The 20,503-nt window shown below is 35.0% G+C and overlaps 1 protein-coding gene across 4 annotated transcripts in view; it reads right to left on the reverse strand.

Annotated features, from left to right (window-relative positions):
* The window catches only part of IMMP2L (inner mitochondrial membrane peptidase subunit 2), a 904,501-nt gene that overhangs the window by 665,000 nt on the left and 218,998 nt on the right, over positions 1 to 20,503 (reverse strand). The window contains exon 5 of one of the 4 annotated variants that reach the window (XM_067746754.1): positions 4,029 to 4,538. The exons of the other annotated variants lie outside the window; for them this stretch is intronic. Coding sequence (XP_067602855.1) covers positions 4,421 to 4,538 — 118 coding nt within the window. The 3' untranslated portion in view covers positions 4,029 to 4,420. Of the gene's footprint in view, positions 1 to 4,028; positions 4,539 to 20,503 lie in introns of those variants that run through there. 4 annotated transcript variants of the gene reach the window in all.

Raw genomic sequence — 20,503 nt, forward strand, 5'->3', positions numbered from 1 at the left:
ATAGGCCAGAATCTAATAAGTTAAAGTGTGAAAGAGGGCCACAGGTGGCAGGAGAGGGCCTTTAAGGGGCCTGAATATCAGTGTACAGATTGATTCTGTCCACAAAGCAGATGGCAGCCTTTCCCCAAGCTGCCTGGTTAATACAGATGGGAGAGCTAAGAGGGTACTCGGGTTCCTTACAAAGACCAGCAAAGGGTTTGAGCACACAAACAATATTCCAGGTTGAGTACAAGGGAAGGGGGTTGAAGTCTGGTGGTAACAGATAGCAGGTACATACGGATGTCCGAAGGAAGCAGAGAAAGGAAGGTCTGGGAACCCACTCCCCATGAAAGATTTTACCCCAAAAGCTATCACAAGAAGCCTCAGATCAGATGCAAAACTACATCAGGCCTCAACATGACTAAACCTCAACCAAAATATTTATTGTGAAACACTGGTATGGCTCAGATCAAACCACAAAATAGTTTTCTAGTTCTGACAGAAAAGAAACTAGAAAAGTGGCAAACTTGGAAGACAGTACTTTTTGAAGGCAATACCTTACCAAACCACTTTAAGACTAAATACAGTCATCCCTCAGTATCCACAGGAATTGGTTCCAGGAGCCCCTGTGGATACCAAAATCCGCAGATACTCAAGTCCTTTACATAACACAACGAAGTACAATTAGTTCTCTGTATTCACAGATGTGGAACCCATGGATATGGAGGACTGACCACAACTAACTATAACATAATTAAGAAAGATTTCTCTTAGTTAATAGACTCTTTTAAAAATATTTCATTCTGAGCCTGCGCGTCCGGAGCCTGTGCTCCGCAACGGGAGAGGCCATAACAGTGAGAGGCCTGCGTACGGCAAAAAAAAAAATTTCATTACTAAAGCAGGACTATTAAATATCTGCTGTTATTTACATTTCAAGTATGGAAATAATTCTTTCAAACTAATTACAGAGCAAATATATTGTCTGTTCTTCACAAGATTCAGGGTTACCCAGACTGTACTGAATAACTCAAAGATTAGTCTGCTAATTAGCCAGAGGTTAGCCATCTACAACAATTATTTCTCTGTATCATTATCTTAAATTTTGTTCACACATTGTGGTAACAAATATATCCCTCCATACCATCATAGTATTCAGAAAATCACCATATGCCTTAAGGTAAGACTCCATTAGACTGAGAATCTGAGTGGAAGCTACCAAATATGTCTGTGGGAAGGCAAGGCTGACGGCATGCTTACGCTTTCAAGAATTTGTGCAGAATCATTTGTAATCATGCAACACTCAATGATGAAGTGCTGAGAGCATTCTTTTTTTCACCCTCACAGAATCCAGAGAACTGTTCAGCAGTATCAAGTCGTGACCCTGATGTTTTATGGCATAAAGACCATAGTTTAAGTCCTCACAAGCACTAAAAGCCACCTCTACACAAGAAGTAGAATATCCTTCTATACTAATGTGCTACATATTATAGCCTTCTCCAATATGCTCCAAATGTGATACGGTGCTATTTTCAAAAGAGTAAAAACTTCACAGAAAAGCAGATCCAAGCAGGACTCATTTTGCCGGTGAGATGGTGGGAATGGATCAGGGAAGGAGGTAAGGAAGCAAAGGCAGAAGAGTATGTTACCAGTAAACTACCGAAATTCTCATTATCTACCAATGTTATATATTTGATTGTCCCAATGACCAGCCCTCAAGAATAATCCCATAATCTGTTTCAAGGGAGACTATATTCTATAGGGATAGGTATTATTTTAAGAAACAGACAGTTTTAGTTCCAGTGTAGATCATTTAAAACCTAAGTTTTCCTAGAAAGTTAAAATAGCATGAAGTGTAAAAAAAGGAAACAAACAGATTAAAGGAAGGCCAGAACGTTGGCTGAAAACATACCTTCAGGGCACACTTCCAGGCAATGCCCAAGGCTTATTAGGGAATAACTAATGGGTAATATTTCAGATGCAACATGTTATAGGTGATAACAATGACTTTATATGAAAATTGCTTCTATTTTTCTCTTTCATCTATATTTTTAATTAAGTACTATTAAATGAAACTCTTTCCTCCCTCGTAAGCTATTCATTACTGTTTATTTCTGTATATAAAGGCCTTTTTTAAAAAGTACCCTCATCACCACAGCATCCTCCATCCTGGGAAGGCATCTACTCAGAAAGAGAGGACAAGTCATTGATCCTCAGGCATAAGTCATGTGAAGCTTTGAAAACAGCAGATCACACCTGGCCTGCACACTGCTGCCAAGTGGAGAACATCTGCTCATGTAGTCATTTCAGGACAGCCGCTAATTCTATAGTATGAATCTGAACAACTCCAGGCCCCCAAACTGCCTTCCACTCATTCACCTCAGTCAATGTCATCACCATACATCCACCTTCTCACCCAACTCAGAAGCTTGGGAGTCATGCCTGCCTCTTCCCTTTCATCCCACAGTCAATCAGTCCAAATTCTTGTTAGCTCTTTAATCTCTTCATTTCTCTCCAACTGACTGCCTCAGTGTTTGCTTAAGCATTTCCAACTCAGGTTGTTTAATCAGTTTCTTAACTCGTTTCTCTGCCTCTGGTTTTATGACCCCAAAATTCATGCCTCAAAACACAGCCAGAGTAATCTTCCTAAAACCTTTAAGCAGTTCCCCACCATCCTCAGATCAAGTTCAAACTCTTTACCACAGCTTACAAGGTCCTTTATGATCTGTTTACTCTCAAGCCTCCTCTCTTACCACTGCTACTTTTCATACCCAACAATACTAAAAGTTTGGAGTGCTTAAATTGATAGTATATTGAGAGTAATCCATACTCTCTCAGCACCAAGCCCCACCATTCCTTATTCCTCAGGGCTTAATTCAGTTTGTAGTCCTCCAGGAAACATTCTTAGACCTCTCATATTTGGCCCATCTATGTGCTCCAAAAGCACCCCGAGCTTACAATTATCACACTATATTGTACTGTTCACATTCTTTTCTCCCTCTCTCCATCCCTGACTATAAGATCCTAAAAAGTAGAAATAACATCATTCATATGTGTATCATGATGCCTAGCCCAGTACTTGGAACCCATGATACTCTCGATAGATATTAACTGAATAAAAGAATACATAAATAAATATGGGGATGGGAGGGTACACAAATCTGTGCTTCCTTCAAGAAAAAATGGCTACCAAAATGTACATGAACTATGCTAAGCTACTCTCTAGGTCTGCCCAAAGAAAAAAATAACAACTAAGAGTTTGTCTGAAATTCCAGGACACTCCTAATAAATCCAGGAAAGTTCACTGATGGAGAATCTATCAAGTGATGCTGGCCTTTAGCTCTGACTTACCCTTGTTTGTCTCCCCATCATACCAAATAAGCACCTGTCCATACTATGAGAGTTTAAGTCAGCACCCAAGTGGCTCTGTGTCAGCAGATTATAACCTCTACTGAAAGAAAAGGATTTTAATCAAAATCCTGCTTCCTTACATGATTTAATCACTCCACACTGATTAAATAAATGACAGTAATTATAAAGGATGTTTTCCATCCATTCTAAGTACTCTTTGGAAGCTCACAACTGCTCAGATCTCTGATCTGAGATAATGTGCTCAATGTCTTAAGTTAAATGCAAATATTCTCGACTGGGGGAAAAAAACTTACAAAAATCTTTTTTTCCTAAATTATTTACCTTCGAAATTGAGCTTTTCAAGGTATTTGCAACGTATCCTGGGGGTGATAAAAAATAAGTCCTTAAAAAATCTGTGAATCAAAATTGTAGTCCTAAATCCAAACCCTGGTGTTACTATGCCCTAAATCTTTAAATTCAGAAATCCTTGAATTAATTCAGTATCCTCTTAGACTCAAAAACTTCAAAGTCCAAGAATAATGGGAAAACAATAGCAGTTTATTTAATTAAGAGATGTATAACTGTACAGTAATTAGTATAGAAAGGCTTTTCAAAGGCTGTGTAAAACACTTCTAAAACTTTACTTTCATCTTTGCCTTTGTGACTAAGTAACTTACCTTAAAATGCCTTCAGTTATGATCCTTAAGCCTAAAATGCCTATGTTAAAACCCAAAGTATGTTAAAACCGAAAGCACAATAAGCAGCATTCTTCATTCACAGTACTTAAAAGTACATTCCTTCATTTTTGAACCTTTATCATTTTTTTAAAGCTTTATTTTTATTTTTTTATTTATTTGATTTATTTTATTTGTTTATTATTTTTGCCTGCGCTGGGTCTTCATTGCTGTGTGCAGGCTTTCTCTAGTTGCAGCAAGCAGGGGCTACTCTTTATTGCAGTACACAGGCTTCTCATTGCAGTGGCTTCTCTTGTGGTGGAGCACAGGCTCTAGGCTTCAGTAGTTGTGGCACGTGAGCTCAGTAGTTGTGGCTCACGGGCTCTAGAGCGCAGGCTCAGTAGTTGTGGCGCACAGGTTTAGTTGCTCCACGGCATGTGGGATCTTCCCAGATAAGGGCTCGAACCCGTATCCCCTGCACTGGTAGGTGGATTCTTAACCACTGCACCACCAGGGAAGCCCAAACCTTCATAATTTCTGCCAGAGAAAACAATGCCAAGAAATATCCCTGTAGGAATTTAAGATAAAGGCTTCCAATGTATAGTTTTGCCTGAATAATTGACCTGAACATGGATGCCATGACTCTAGGACTTGATATCTACTGAGCAATTACTAATAAATAAGAAGCTGTTACAGAAATTCCTTTATGCCTGACCCACTGGAATAGTACATCACAAGATAACAGATTCTCAATAAATATTCACTGAAGTCGAACTGACTGGTTACATGCAGAATTTTAGTTTACACTGTAAAGATCCCCTGAAACTGAAGAAAATACAAGCATAACTTCAGCACAATTTTACAGTGGATTATGCAGACAGAATCATCAATTTCTCCTCCAAATCAATGAAATGCTAAGGTAGAGGGGAATTTTGGGACATAGACAAATTTGAAACCAAGGGAGAGAAATCTCTGGGTGCCAAATTTGAAGAAGGAACTCAAAGTCTGGTTGGTAATAAGAATTGAATCCAAAAATTTAGAAATATACCAATAGGCCTTCCCTGGTCGCACAGTGGTTAAGAATCCGCCTGCCAATGCAAGGGACATGGGTTCGAGCCCTGGTCCAGGAAGATCCCACATGCCACAGAGCAACTAAGCCTGTGAGCCACAACTACTGAGCCTGCACTCTAGAGCCCACGTGCCACAACTGCTGAGCCCAAGTGCCACAGCTACTGAGGCCCGCGTGCCTAGAGCCCGTGCTCTGCAACAGGAGAGGCCACCGCAATGAGAAACCTGCAGGGGGGAGTGGCCTCCGCTCACCGCAACTAGAGAAAGCCCACACGCAGCAACAAAGACCCAACACAGCCAAAAATAAATAAATTAAATAAATAAATTTATATAAAAAAAAGAAATATACCAGTAGAGGCATACCTTGTTTTATCATGCTTTGCTTTATTGTACTTCCCAGATATTACGTTTTTAACAAACTAAAGGTTTGTGGAAACTCTGTATCAAGAAAGTCTATCTGTGCCATTTTTTCAATAGCAGTATTTTTTAATTAAAGTATGTACATTGGCTTTTTAGTTATAATGCTATTGCACACTTTATAGACTACAGTATAATGTAAATATAACCTTTCTATGCACTGGGAAACCAAAAAAGTTTGTGTGACTTACTTTATTGCAATAGTCACTTTATTGCAGTAGTCTGAAACCGACTCACAATACCTCCGAGGTACACCTGTACTACTATTAGTAAAATAATACTGATACTATATTTTAGTGTATTAATACTGACACACAAATACACCAATAGTGTTCTCTGATCACCATATAATAACCAAAAAAAACACTAATTAATAATAATGTAAAACCTTTTCACCTGGAAATTAACAAACAAGCTATTAAACAACTAATATTTATAGATCATAGCAAAAGCACTTCTCTAAAGAAAATCCATAGCATTAAATGTTTACGTACATAAATTTTGAAAAAAAAAGTGATTTAACCATTCCACTCCAAAGCTAGAAATAGATCAACAAAGTAAAACAAAGTCAGAAGGAAGAAATTAATGAAAATAAAAACAGAAAAGCTGTAAAACTTATAAAGAAGTTGGTTCTTGTTAACAGACACATGGATCAAAGAAAAAAAAAAAAAAGAAAAAACAAGAATAGAGAGCCCAGAAATAAACACAAACATGTAAGATCAAGTAATTTACAACAAAGGAGGGAAGAATATACAATGGGGAAAGGACAGTATCCTAATAAATGGTGTTGGGTAAACTGGACAGTCCCATGCAAAAGAAATGAAATGAGACCACTGTCTTATACCATATACAAAAATCAACTCGACATGGCTTAATGACTTGAATGTAAGACGGGAAACCATAAAACTTCTAGAAGAAAGTACAGGTCATAAGCTTCATATGACATCAGTCTTGATGATTTTTTGAATCTGACTCCAAAAGCAAAATCAAAAAAAGCAAAAACAGACAAGTGGGATGACAACTAAACGTCTTCTGAACAGCAAAGGAAACCAACAACAAAATGAAAGCAACATACCAAATGGGAGAAAATATTTGCAAATCATATATTCAATAAGGGGTTAATATGCAGAATATATAAAGAAGTCAAACAATAGCAAAAACAAAAAAAAAATTCAATTAAAGAAATGGGCAGAGGATCTCAATAAACATTTTTTTTCCAAAAAAGACATACAGATAGCCAATAGGTTCATGAAAAGGTGCTCAACATCACTAATCATCAGGGAAATGCAAATCAAAACCACCATAAGATATCAACTCATCACCATCATAGAATGGCTATTATCAAAGGGACAAGAAATAATGTGTTGGTGAAGATGTGAATTAAAGGGAACCCTGTGCACTGTTGGCAGGAACATAACTTACTGCAGCCACTGTGGAAAACAGTATGAAAATTCCTCAAAATATTAAAAGTAGAACTGCCACATGACCCAGCAATTTACTTCTGGGGATTGATCCAAAGAAAATGAAAACACTAATTCAAAAAGATATATGTACCCCCATGTTTACTGCAGCATCATTTACAATAGCCAAGATAGGGAAACAACCTAAGTGTCCATAATGGATAAATGGATAAAGAAGATGTGATATATATACACATAGAATACTCTTCAGCCATAAAAAAAGAATGAAATCTTGCCAATTGTGACAAACATGGATGGACCTTGATAGGATTTTGCTAAGTGAAATAAGACAGAGAAAGACAAATACTTTACGATATTACTTATATGTAGAATCTAAAAAACAAAACAAAGAAAGAAAACAAGCTCAAAGATACAGAGTACAGATTGGTGGTTGCCGGGGTGTTATGTGTGTTGGGGGCAGGGGGTGATTATTATTAAAAAATAAATACTCAGCATCAGCAACTACCTATTTATTGACAAAATGTATTTGCACTTTAAAAAAAAAGCTATAAAAGGTAAATAAACCAAAGTCAAAGTGCCAAAAAATAACATATTAAAGCTGTTTTTTGGAATACTGTGAATCTACTGGAACAATTGTTCAACATTTGGTTGCTTCACAATCTTTTTTTTTTTTAATCAAATATGACTAGAATAAGCCTGTCACATCCATAAAAACATTAACTGAAATTAATATGCAAATTATGGTGCCTGTGTGGGATGTCATTTCATTAATTTCATTTCACTGACATAATTGTGTTCTCTAAATATATGAGTTTTGCAAATGCTATCCCATAGAGAATGCAGTATTTGGTGAATATTAATTTACTAGCATAAAATCCAACAATAGTTTAGTCAACAGGAAAAAATGGTAATCTGAGATTTTAGTCACAAAATAATTTACATGCATTTTTAAAGATGTATATTCTTTGAGCTAACTGTGATAGCTTTTTCAAGCAAATACATTTTTACTTTTAAAATAACACCTGTTAGTGGTAGAAACTTTCAAAGACTCAAGAAAGTACGTAAAATGGGACCATTAAAAAAACTGTTATCTTTAAATTATAAGTAATAATTTTTAACATTTTGCTAAATTTTACTTCAATAGTCTTGTATGGAGATAAATATATATTTTTAAACAATACAAATGTGAAAGCAAGCAAAATAAATACAATTTTCTATTCTATTTTTTTCATTTAATATTATAGGTATTTTACTGTATCAGTAAATAAATTCCAAAATGTCATTTTAAATAAATGCATACTGTGATAATCATTTGGACCTACCAAAATAATTTTAATCATTCCATTATTTTTCAGTGTTTATGTTTTTGTTTTAATGCTTTAGTACTATGAAACCTTCTGTAATAAAACACTTCATGTAATTGTTTGTGTAGCTCTCTGATTACTTCTTTAAGAAAAATTCCTTGAGGTGGAATTACTAGATCAAAGGATGTAAATCTTAATGCATATCATCTAATTCCTTCCAAAAAGATTTAAGAATTTTACATTTCCACTACAAGGATATAACTTCTATTCCCTTGAACCCCTGCCCATACTACATATTATTGTTCAGCATTGTCAATGTGGTAGGTCAAAATAGCATCTCACAGTTGATTCATTTGTATTTCTTTATTAGAAAGGTTGAACTCCTTGTGAAATTTTACCGTAGTAATAATCTACTAGAATTTGAATTTAAACTATAATGTAGTTCTGCCTATACCTGAACTGTGAGCAACACTGCTATTTTTAATTTATTATTGCTTGAAGTCACATACAGTAAAACACGGTGTGCTTAAATTATGTACTTTTTTTTTTAAGTTACATTTCATAAAATCTCCCAAAGCAAGTTAGAGTAAATATCTTATCTCCTCACTTCTAATTTCTTTCAAGTTTATACAGATACGAAGAAAATTTTACTTAAGAGTTTTTCATGTATTAGTTATTTTAAAAGCAATTCGTCCATCATCACAGCAATTAACAACATGAATTATCCATATTTAACAATGAGACTGCAAAAAAGAGTGCTTAGCCAATAATTGTTAAATTTAATGAAGGTTTTTAAGTTTTCAAAACCACAGCAAACAGTTTTTAATGAAAACCAAAGGTAGTAAATAAAATATCTCTTCATTTTAGACAAAGTTAAAATAATTCCAAAATTGTAATACATAATCTCCCTCCAGAAGTAAAAGTTACAAGATGGCTCGGTTTTCAGTTGTCTCCTATACTGCCCGATTCAAAAATTCTCATAGCCACATTTAGTCTCCAGTAACATTCCTGCTTCATGAATATGGAACAGCAGAAGTCAAAGGGCAAAGTGAAAAGAGAAGGAGAGAAAAGTTGGAGAGGAGAGAAAAAACAAAGGAGGCCAATGATACCGCTTCCTCCAAGGTTAATTCCATTTCCATCAACAAAGGAGACTAGTCAAGGGCTTCAGCACTACATGACACAGTGATTTTTTGGCAAACACTCCCAACCTATTTTTTTCTTTTTCCAGAGAAAGAATATTCACTGCAAGAGAGCCACTTCTCTTTGTCACAGTCACAGCTATCAAACAGAAAGCACTGGATTTGATTCAAGAAGATGCATAAGACTTAACAACCTTATAAACTTTCACTGGTCTCAGTACCAGAAAAAAAAAAAAAAACTACCAAAAACATTTTTGGGGAAAATTGTGTGTGAATTTTAGGTATTCACACACTTCTTAGGTGTGAAGAGGTAATCCCAGTTTTATGTAGAAGAATGGCTTTATTCTTTTCTGTAAGTATGAACATGTTAAGTATTGGTCTTCAAATGTCTAATCCCAAATTGCTCTACTGAAAAGCAAAATTAGTTAGAAAGAGTAATAATATTCACAGAGTGGTGAAAATGAAGATTACTATTATCTTGCATATGAGGGGAGAGGACCAGTATAAATGTTTAAATTAGTTAATATTAACACTAAAAGCCATAGTCTAAATAATATTAAATTATACATAGACAACTACAGATTATTGTCTTATCAAGTAAACTGACTTAGAAAAATTTAGAAAGGTGATCCCTATAACCTGAATTGTTAATTTGCAATTCTTTAATCCTCCTAAATTAGCTGACAAATGGTAAACATTCTGGGTTCACAATGACATTACAGTTTAAACTTTACCTTTTTGCAATGTATTTCTTATCTTATTTTAAAAGAAGGTACTGGTACTTATTACGGACATGATCTAAAATAATCTATTCCAAATCCCATATTCCAATATGTGAATAAACAAAAGCTAAAGAAATATGGGAAAACTTAGCTCATCAATGCACTGTTTCTGAATACAAGAGTAAAATATTTAACTATTTTCAGAGATAAGTTAGAAGCTAGAAAGCAACCTTACGTTATCTTGATAACTTAAATGCTATCATAAAGTCCTCTGGTTTACCCAAGATAAGTGCAGAGGTAGAAGGAGAGAGCCACAAATTGCTTGAGGTCAGAAATGGAAGCAGAAAAACATGGAGCATATAATATGAACAATTCTGAACTCTCCAGATGTCTATGTATGAAAAAGCTCCTGATCTCAATGTGAAAATGGGGTTTAACTACATACATTATCACCTGTTTGGAGAGGAGAGGTAAATATAGCCATATATGATATATGGAGATAAATACAGGAATAAAGCACTATTAAGCACAGGAACCACTCATATTTTTCCATCTTCTCATTGCTAGGCTGGAGAATATAAAAGCGAACTGTGGTAGCCACTTGATGATCTCTCAGCCATAGTAGAACTAATGAAAGTACAATGATCCAATCTTACTCAGAGAACTTGTATTAGTTTTAAAACGAGTACCACTGGAACAGCTCTCTCAGAATACTTTCCTATAACCTCTTAAAAGTTATTTTGAGAACTGTCAATATGGCTGGGTTCTTTTCAATTCAGCTGCAGGTTACAAAGGAATATTAAAGATGCTTTAAAACTTGATATAATGCAAGAAAATTTTAACTATATTACACCAATTATGATATGTTACAATGAAATCCATGGCAGCTAGAAATGAATAGGAGCTCACAGAATGATAATTAGAAATGCATTTACAAGATTACTCAGTTTTCCCAAGTAGGAAAATTACTGTTCCTTCTTGCTCCTTATTGGTACAAAATTTATTTCAGGGGCCACAGATTCTTAAAGCGTTACAAAGTCTGAAGAATACAAAAAAATTGGCCATCAAAAAAATTAAGGCTTCAGATTTAAAAGACCCAGTGAAGCAAGATTTAGCTATATAAATTAGAGGTGTGTTATGTCTTAGAGTAGGTAACAGCTGGATACTGTGAAGAATAAATGTGCGTACCAATGGGTGGGATGTTCATAATGCTAAAGAGCAAGAGAGAGATGTATAGCTTGGGAAGTGATGTGGATAATTACTTAGGAAATAGAGTAATTGCTTCAGCAAATTCCCATGTAACTATTCCACATGAAACTTCAACGTTCCCTTGGACTTACTAAACACAGATAGTTGTTTCAGATAACCTTAGCAAAAAGAATCAGCAGTGAATCACAGTTAAAAAGAAGATCGCTGTTTTATTATTTAGTCCCACAAAACACGTTAGGGACTCTAAACATTAATAACACAGAGACAAAAAGCCATTGATTTTTACATTAGTAAGACCTTGGTAAGACCTCAGAATCCATTTTTTTCTAACCTGCTCAAACTATGTGTCTGATAAAGCCTATGATGTATAGATTTAATTATTTAAAATATCTTCTCATCTTCTGGAAAGTTTTCATATATATTCAATATTTGAATTTCATACAAAGCAAAATTTTAAAACATTTAAGTTGCTACAGGATACTGAGTGATAGCAATGTATACAGAAGATTCTGGTTTGCCGAAGCAGTGGGAGTGGTGTAAATCTCAAAGTCGCAACATATCCGAAAAAACAAAAATAAAACAAAAAAACAGGGAGGACAAATAAAACTACACAAACTCGTGACTCAACATAAATGGAAGACAGAAACCTCTCAAATTCCAATTACTTGTAAGTATAAACATAAACATTAAATTCCAGCATGCTCTCACTGGTGCTCCTGCCACCAGGCTTCATGGAAACCAACAGCAATTCAGGAGAAATACAAGGAAATAAGAGGGGAGCTAATGGCAGACCTGAATGTGATTTAAAACCACTGCCAGAAAGTCGATCCTATATGTGAAAATACTGAAAGTCAACAGTTAGATACAAGCACTGACACAGAGAAGGGACTTGAAAAGGTATATTAGAGATGACAAGGCAACCTCAGAAAGCTTTCGTGTTGGAGGGAGAAGAGAGCTAGCACAAAAGGAAAGGTTTCTTTGGGAACTATACATAGAGAAGAAAAGAAGCAAGGGGAAATATTTAGAATCCCCTACGACAAAACAAAGTTTTAAAATCCAGTGACACATAACTATTCGAAAGCCATGCCATCCAGTAAAGAAGCAATACTTTGTCTGCAATGACAGAAGAGAGTGCTCTTGAACTAGGAATGTCATAACCATTCCAACACACTGGAAAAACAAACAAACAAAAACAAAAAAACTGCTATAAAAAAGAAAATTGAGAATGATAAGCCAAACAATTCATCTGATAGAAATTCCATCCCCTCCCTACAAATTGCCAAAACAGAAGGAAACTATAACGTAACACTCAAACCTTAATTAAATATACTCAAACAAGCATTTAGGTAGATGAAACAGACATTTAAAACTAAGAGAAAATGCATGATCAGAAAAACAAATGAGTTGATTGAACTCAAAAAAAAAAAAAGAAAAATACAAAACTATACCACAAATAGAAACTACATTACAAAATTCTAAACAAAAAATAGATTTCAATGAAAATATAACAAGGGATAGTAGAAAAACAACAGAAACAACTAAGGGAATAAAATGAAACTGAGAAAAACAATTAAAGGGTCACAGAGAAAGTGATTGAAATGGAGGACAGGCAAAATAAAATCCAATTTACATACCAATTGAATTCCTAAAGAAGATTTTTTTAATGGAATAGAACTAATATTTGAAACGCTACTTCAATAAAGTATTAAAAAATGAAAGAGCTGAATCTATACACTGAAAGGGGACACTGGGTATCAAGGGAAAAGGACCTCCAATGATCAACTCCTAGTAAGACCAGTAGACATTAAAGGAAAAATTCTCAGGGTATCAAGGCAAAAAAATTCAAATAATGTACAAAGGAAAGAGAATTAGATTGGCAACAGTTTTATCAAATACAAGACTCAGTGCAAAGTACTGATGGGCAGCATTTTCTTTTTTTTTAATGTATTTTTTTAATTAATTAATTAATTTTGGGCTGCACTGGGTCTTCGTTGCTGTGCGCAGGTTTTCTCTAGTTGTGGTGAGCGGGGGCTATTCTTCATCACGGTGTGCAGGTTTCTCACTGTGGTGGCTTCTCTTATTGCGGAGCACAGGCTCTAAGTGCGCAGGCATCAGTAGTTGTGGCATGTGGACTCAGCAGTTGTGGCTCACGAGCTCTAGAGCGCAGGCTCAGTAGTTGTGGCCCACAGGCTTAGCTGCTCCGCAGCATGTAGGATCTTCCCAGACCAGGGCTCGAACCCGTGTCCCCTGAATTGGCAAGTGGATTCTCAACCACTGTGCCACAAGGGATGTCCCAATGGGCAACATTTTCATAAAATTCCAGGAAATACAGTGGAATCTAAATATTTATATCCAGCCAAGCTACCTTTGAGTATCAAGCCTATAGAAAAACTGCTCTAAACATGTAATAACTCAAAGAATTCTGTGTCCACAAGTCCTTGAGAAATCTATTAGAAGATGAATTTAATTCAACTAAGCAATTATTGGGAAAGTTAAGCCAAAAATTAACAGTGTGTATTTATATATTTATTTGTATATATAAAACAAAGACAGGGTAAACACAGGAAAATAACATGCGATATGATATACACAAATATATTATGTACTAAATGTTCTCACAAAGTAGAATCAATGCTGATAAAACAATGGAATAAGAAGGAAAGGGAAAGAATAAAGTAGAATAAACTTGTATAGGCAATAGGTAGGTATACTATTAAAAGCTGACAAACCAGACATTAAAGAGTTAAAATTTTAAGTTAAGAATAAAGCCATAATTACAATGTGACTACTAAAACAAAAATAAAACACTGCTAGAAAAGAAGTTCAAATAGAGAGACATAAGAGAGAGATAAAAACTCATGCAGTAAAAGAAACCCAGCAAATATACCATAAATGCAGAATGATTATAATATGAAATAATATGATAGAATTGAGACCAAACATAACATTCTTTCCAATAACTTTAGAGGCATTAACGTACCTATTAAAAGGAAAAGACTTCTATTCTGGTTCATAAAGCAGAACCTCACTTTATACAATATATAAGGTATATACCTAAAAGAAAATGAGTGAAAAGCCTAAATATAAAGAGTTAAACAAAAATATACCACGAAAATTTTTAAACAGATGAGCAGGGATAGTAACACTGATAAACAAAGTAAAACACAAAACAAAAACTATTAAATGTAAAAAAGGAAGACACTGTTTAATATTAAAAACCAAAAGACTCAATGAAGATATAATAAGTATGAATATCTATGTAACAAATAACACAGCATTTCTCTTTGTAAAGCAAAATCTCAGAGATGACAGGAGACACAGACAGAGCAAAACCAATAGGAGACTTTAACATACTACTGACAGATCAGGTGGACTAAAAATGTGAAAACACTTTGTAACACTACAAATAGAATTATGAAGACTCTATGAATATATATTAAACTTTACCCCCTGGAAATAGAAAATAAACCTTACTCTATATGGAACATCACAAAAATTAATCATGTATTAGGTCACAAGGAAAATGTCAGAAAGTTCTATAAAAGAGATATATTATAAGCAACACTCTCTGGTTTCAATGAAATAAAACTAGAAATTACTTAAGCAGATTTGTAAAAGCCCCTTCCTACTTGGAAATTTAAAAAACATTTTTTTAAAGCAATTCTTGGGTAAAAGAGTAAATACAAACAAAAAATGTCTTTTAAAAATAATAATGAAAACCCTACACATCAGATATTTTTAAAGCACTGATCAGAGGAAAACTGATAGCCTTAAACACTCATTTTAATGAAATTGAAAGAGTAAAAACTTATGAATTATCTGCAGAGCCAGAAATGTCTCATACTTTATATCTCTCAAGTCTCTCATACTTTATATCTCTCTCTTCTTCTATACCAGCTCTGACCCAGTCTGAAAAGGCTCTCTACTTTTAAGGACTCATGTTATATAGACCTCTAACAAGCAGCTTTCCTTGTCCTTGCACCCTGTGGCAGGAGCAGGTTACGAGCCAACTCCCATAAGCTCCGCAGAGATTCACACTTACTAATACACTTCTGGAATCTAAGCTTTTAACACATGTATTGTACAAGAAGCAAGGGAGACAAGAATGGCCTTCTAATAGAAAAGGTAGAAAACTAGAGCAGTATTTTAGCCTCCTTTACCTTCTCTTTTTAATGGATATCTTAAATATTTAAAACCATATTTGATAAAATGATGCATATCTTTATATAAGAACAATTTTAAGGAGAAATAAACTAAGTACATATACTATGATATAACCCTGGAGAGTTGTAAAAACTCAATGGACATCATGAAAAGGCCAAATGTTTATAGAAGAGAAAAACCCCAAGCTAAATAGCAAATGGACAGGACGAAAACATTTAGAACACATGTAACAGACAAAGGTTACTATTTAATAAATAGAACTCAAGTAGGTAAAAATTATCACTATCAATTAACATTAAAAACAAAAATTTAAAAGATTTCCAACATCATGAATAATTTAAGAAATGTAAGTAAAATCAGGATATCCTTGCCATGAAATTACAATTTTAAGAATTTCATAATATCCAGTATTAGCAAGAATATGAGAAAATAGTGATTCTCTTAAAATGTTGGTGAGAATGTAAAATTACACAACTTTACTGGAGGGCAACATTGCCAATACCTATCAAAATTAATAATCTACATACCATTTTATTTCCATATCTAACCATCTATTATTCTAAACACTCACACTTAATTACAAAGACACTTTTAATAGTGGTTTTTTTTGGTTACGCGGGCCTCTCACTGTTGTGGCCTCTCCCGTGTGGAGCACAGGCTCCGGACGCGCAGGCTCAGCGGCCACGGCTCACAGGCCCAGCCGCTCTGCGGCATGTGGGATCTTCCCGGACCGGGGCACGAACCCGTGTCCCCTGCATCGGCAGGCGGACTCTCAACCACTGCGCCACCAGGGAAGCCCTTAATAGTGATTTTTTTAAAAGGTGTGTAATAATATGAACAATTTCATGTCTCTTACAAAAAAAATCAGATTATATATTTCTACATGTGTATATATTTTCATGTAAATAAAGGAATAAAGGTCTGGAATGATATACACCAAATGGATAGTGGTTACTATGGGGTGGCAACTGTGCATGGCTAAAAGGAGCAAAGAGGTACTTTTACTTTTTACTTCAATATATTCTTACCTGACGCTTGAATTTTTATGTCAAGAATGTTTTCACACATAGTTGTATAATTTCCTCTTGTTATTTTTAAAGAAAATAGTAGATTAAAAAAATGAAGATAGTGTGTGTTTAGAATGTTTCAAATACTTTTAGTTATAATGGCACTTCTCAACCTATTCTTTGGTCTCAGTATTTTTATACTTTCCTATTTTTTTAATCTACCTTTGATTTTGATATGGATTCCACAATAATATCTTCCAGTTCAAAAATTCTAACAGTGAATTTTCTAAAAAGTTTATCCTGTCTATAATGGTATTTTACTTTTAGTGACAACATTTTTCAATTCTTCAATTTCTAATTAGATCTTTTTTCATATACACCTTCATATTTGGTTCTGCCTGTTTGGTTATGTAATTTCTTGCTCTAGTCCAATGGAAGTTATTTTTTCATTTATTCCCATGAAAAAACATCAAGCATACTTATTTTAAAGTTTTTAGCAGATCCATCCATTACACTAATTTTATATAAAGCAAATTCCTGTTTGTGCTATTTATCAAGTTGTCTTTCTCAAAAGTAAATTTCTTCATGTTTTTTATGTCATTTATAGTGGATAAGGTAAAGTGGCCCAACAGAAATTAGATCTGATGAGGTTATCCCTTCACTTAATACTTACTGTACACTGTTGTGAGGTATTATTACTCTTGTTTTATGGATAAAGAAACCCAAGTTTGTAGTATTGCTTACTCATCAATGAAAGAACTAGCAATAGGTCTGATTCCACAGCCTCATTCCTTTGCCATAGCACTGTGTGTGTTTGTGATTTAAAAAAAATTTGTAGTTGGCAACAAGTTTTCACCACAATAAATTCAGTCAATGTGACTATTCATCCAGAGTGTCAAGAATGTTGTCCCAGGGCTTCCCTGGTGGCGCAGTGGTTGAGAGTCTGCCTGCCGATGCAGGGAACACGGTTCGTGCCCCGGTCCGGGAGGAGGTCCGTGAGCCATGGCCACTGAGCCTGCGCGTCCAGAGCCTGTGCTCCGCAACGGGAGAGGCCACAGCAGTGAGAGGCCCGCGAACCGCAAAAAAAAAAAAAAGAACATTGCCCCAGAAGTTAATGACCACCTTTTTTCTTGATCACAGTACACTACAGGTGAGTTCTTCTAGATTTTACTTGTACAAACAATCCTTCCTTCAAACTGAATTATAGTAAAAACACTTACCACAAAGGAAATTGCTAACAAAATCATTACCTACCTCAGCACAAACTAATGTTATTACCTCCAGGAAACAGAAGCAACTGAGTTACATAATAGAAATATTAATTTAAAGGTCACTGGATGTCAGAATGTATCATTTTAAAGAAGTCTCCTGAGTCACCATTCATTAGAAATTATAATGGTTAGAACTCCAAGTTCAATGCCATGAATCAGCAGATCTCTCTCCTCCCTGGTTCATTTAGCATCAGCTATGAAGATCTGGAAGGGGGAGGATAGTTATTCTCTCTCTGAAATATTTCCTTTCACTTGTAAGGAAGAAGAAAGAAAACCAGAGAGCCCTTCCTAAGCAACACTTATTAAATATACATCTAATACCCTGCATTAATATATACAGCACACACACAGAGAAATTAGCTCTAGAAGGAGCCAGCTTAGTCCCATGCCCTCATTTAACAGATAATGAAACTAAGACTCAGTAAAGGGTTTATCCAATCAAAGCTGGAGAAATACTGATTGAAAGAACCACAAATAAAGAGGGGTAAAAATATTATACCACTTCTCTCAGCTAGATAAAAGCCATTCGGTACAACTGAACATGAAACAAAGATATAAAAGTTGCTGATATTTTCATTCTTCTATGTCATTTAAAAAATTCAACGCAACTTTTTCTTCTGGGCCTACACTTGCATAGTAAAGGAATTTGGTGAAAACTGAGTAATTAGCCTCTGCAATACATCAAGATACTTTCCAAACACTGTACTTAATGTAACTGAAGCTGAAGTAGCATTCAATAATCATATTAAGGATGCCTGTTTTAAAATGCATGGTGAGACCTGCATATACCCTCCAAAGTGCTAATTTGGGATTAAAAAGCAATTATAATTGCCAAAGAGCATAGGTTGATCACTGATACTACCATTCTGTATACGGAGTACTGTAGACACAGCTTATTGTCTGTAACATGTTAAACATAACCAAGAAACTCTGGTAGAGGGAAACAAACAAAGAAAAATTTATTGCATATCAAATGAACTGAAATCTTCAAATTTTTCTTTTCCTGATTTCAAGTCCAAGAGTCACTTTTTATAGTATAAATAGGACAAGAAAAACCATTAGTACTGGGCATCAAGTACCTCTTTGGTAATTTAATATGTTCCCTGAACATTCTTTTTTTTTTTTCAGTTCCATTACAGATCTCTTTGTACATCAAGATTACTATTGCAAGACAATATACTTATCCACTCAAGTTTTCGCTATATCAAATTGAAAAGTTGGTACAAAGTATAAAAGACATTATTCTAGTTGTTTTTTAAAAAATTATATACTATTTAGATTTCTTAAAATTTAAAACTGAATATTTTCTGCCAATATGATTCCTATTTCATCACAACACATCTCTGATATTCACCATAATCTAATACATAATACAACCACTTTAGAATAATCTTTAGCTATATCTCCTAGAGCTAGACATACATATACCCTATGTCCCCAGCAATTCCACTCCGAGGTCGATAGACAAGAGAAACTCATACATATACAGGAAAATTTAAGTAGTTATCTGTAGTATCCAAAAGGTAACGACCTAAATGTCTATTAACAGTACAACTGAAAAATAAATTGTGGAGTCACCTTACAAAGGAACACTTCACAGCAATAAAACTGAACTTCCACTACACACAGTGTGGATGAGCATCATCTACATAATGGTGAGTGAAAGAAGTTAGACACAAAAGAGTACATACTATATAATTCAACTTACGTACACCTTTAAAAACAGGCAAAACTAATCTATGGAGATAATAATTATCTGAGTGACATAATGACAGGAAGGGAGCATGAGAAAGATAATGTTCTTTACCTTCATCTGTGTGGTGGTTTCATGTGCAACCACCTTGGAAAAGTTCACCAAGCTGTACTCTTAGGATGTGTACTCATTTCTGCTTGAATGTTATAATTCAATTTAAGATCATCACTTCATGGGCTTCCCTGGTGGCGCAGTGGTTGAGAGTCCGCCTGCCGATGCAGGGGACACGGGTTCGTGCCCCAGTCCAGGAAGATCCCACATGCCGCAGAGCGGCTGGGCCCGTGAGCCATGGCCGCTGAGCCTGTGCATCCGGAGCCTGTGCTCCGCAACGGGAGAGGCCGCAGCAGTGAGAGGCCCGCGTACCACAAAAAAAAAAAAAAAAGAATTTTTCTAAGATTATACCTTGGAGTAGTGAATTCATCCTAGCAGTATTAATCAGAATAATAATATTCTAGTAATGACTTTCTACTAACTAACTATGTGATCTTTAACATAACTTAACTTCCCAGTGATAATTCTAATAGCCAATAAATCTCAGAGATCTTCTGGAGATTTTACTGAAAGACTTTAAATCATTTTTATTCATGTGAGCTTACTATATGTAGGACAGTGTTGTAGGCACTTATTGCTCTTACTCTAGTGGAAAGAAATAGAAAACACACAGAGGAAGGAAGGAAGGATGGAAGGGAGGGAGGGAGGAAGATGTAAACTGTAATCGGTAATTAGAAAGTATAGCTATATTAATAGATATATACACACCAAATGAAACTCCATCCAGTATGAACCCATCCGAACACACAAACACAAAAGGGAACCTAGCTTTAAATAACTATTTCATTATGCTGTGAAGTAAATCCTCTCCCAGGGTTAATATTCCAGTATAAATCTTCATGAATAAGTCTTTATAACACATGAAATATTTAAGCATTTCCTTAATACCACAGAGGACAGAGCTGGAACCAAAGAGGCAGATTTTTCAAAGAAAGAGATTAGGTCAGTAATTAAAAAGGAACTTTAAACAACCAAA

The sequence above is a fragment of the Pseudorca crassidens genome, chromosome 8 (assembly GCF_039906515.1).
Source record: "Pseudorca crassidens isolate mPseCra1 chromosome 8, mPseCra1.hap1, whole genome shotgun sequence".
Classification (NCBI taxonomy): Eukaryota; Metazoa; Chordata; class Mammalia; order Artiodactyla; family Delphinidae; genus Pseudorca; species Pseudorca crassidens.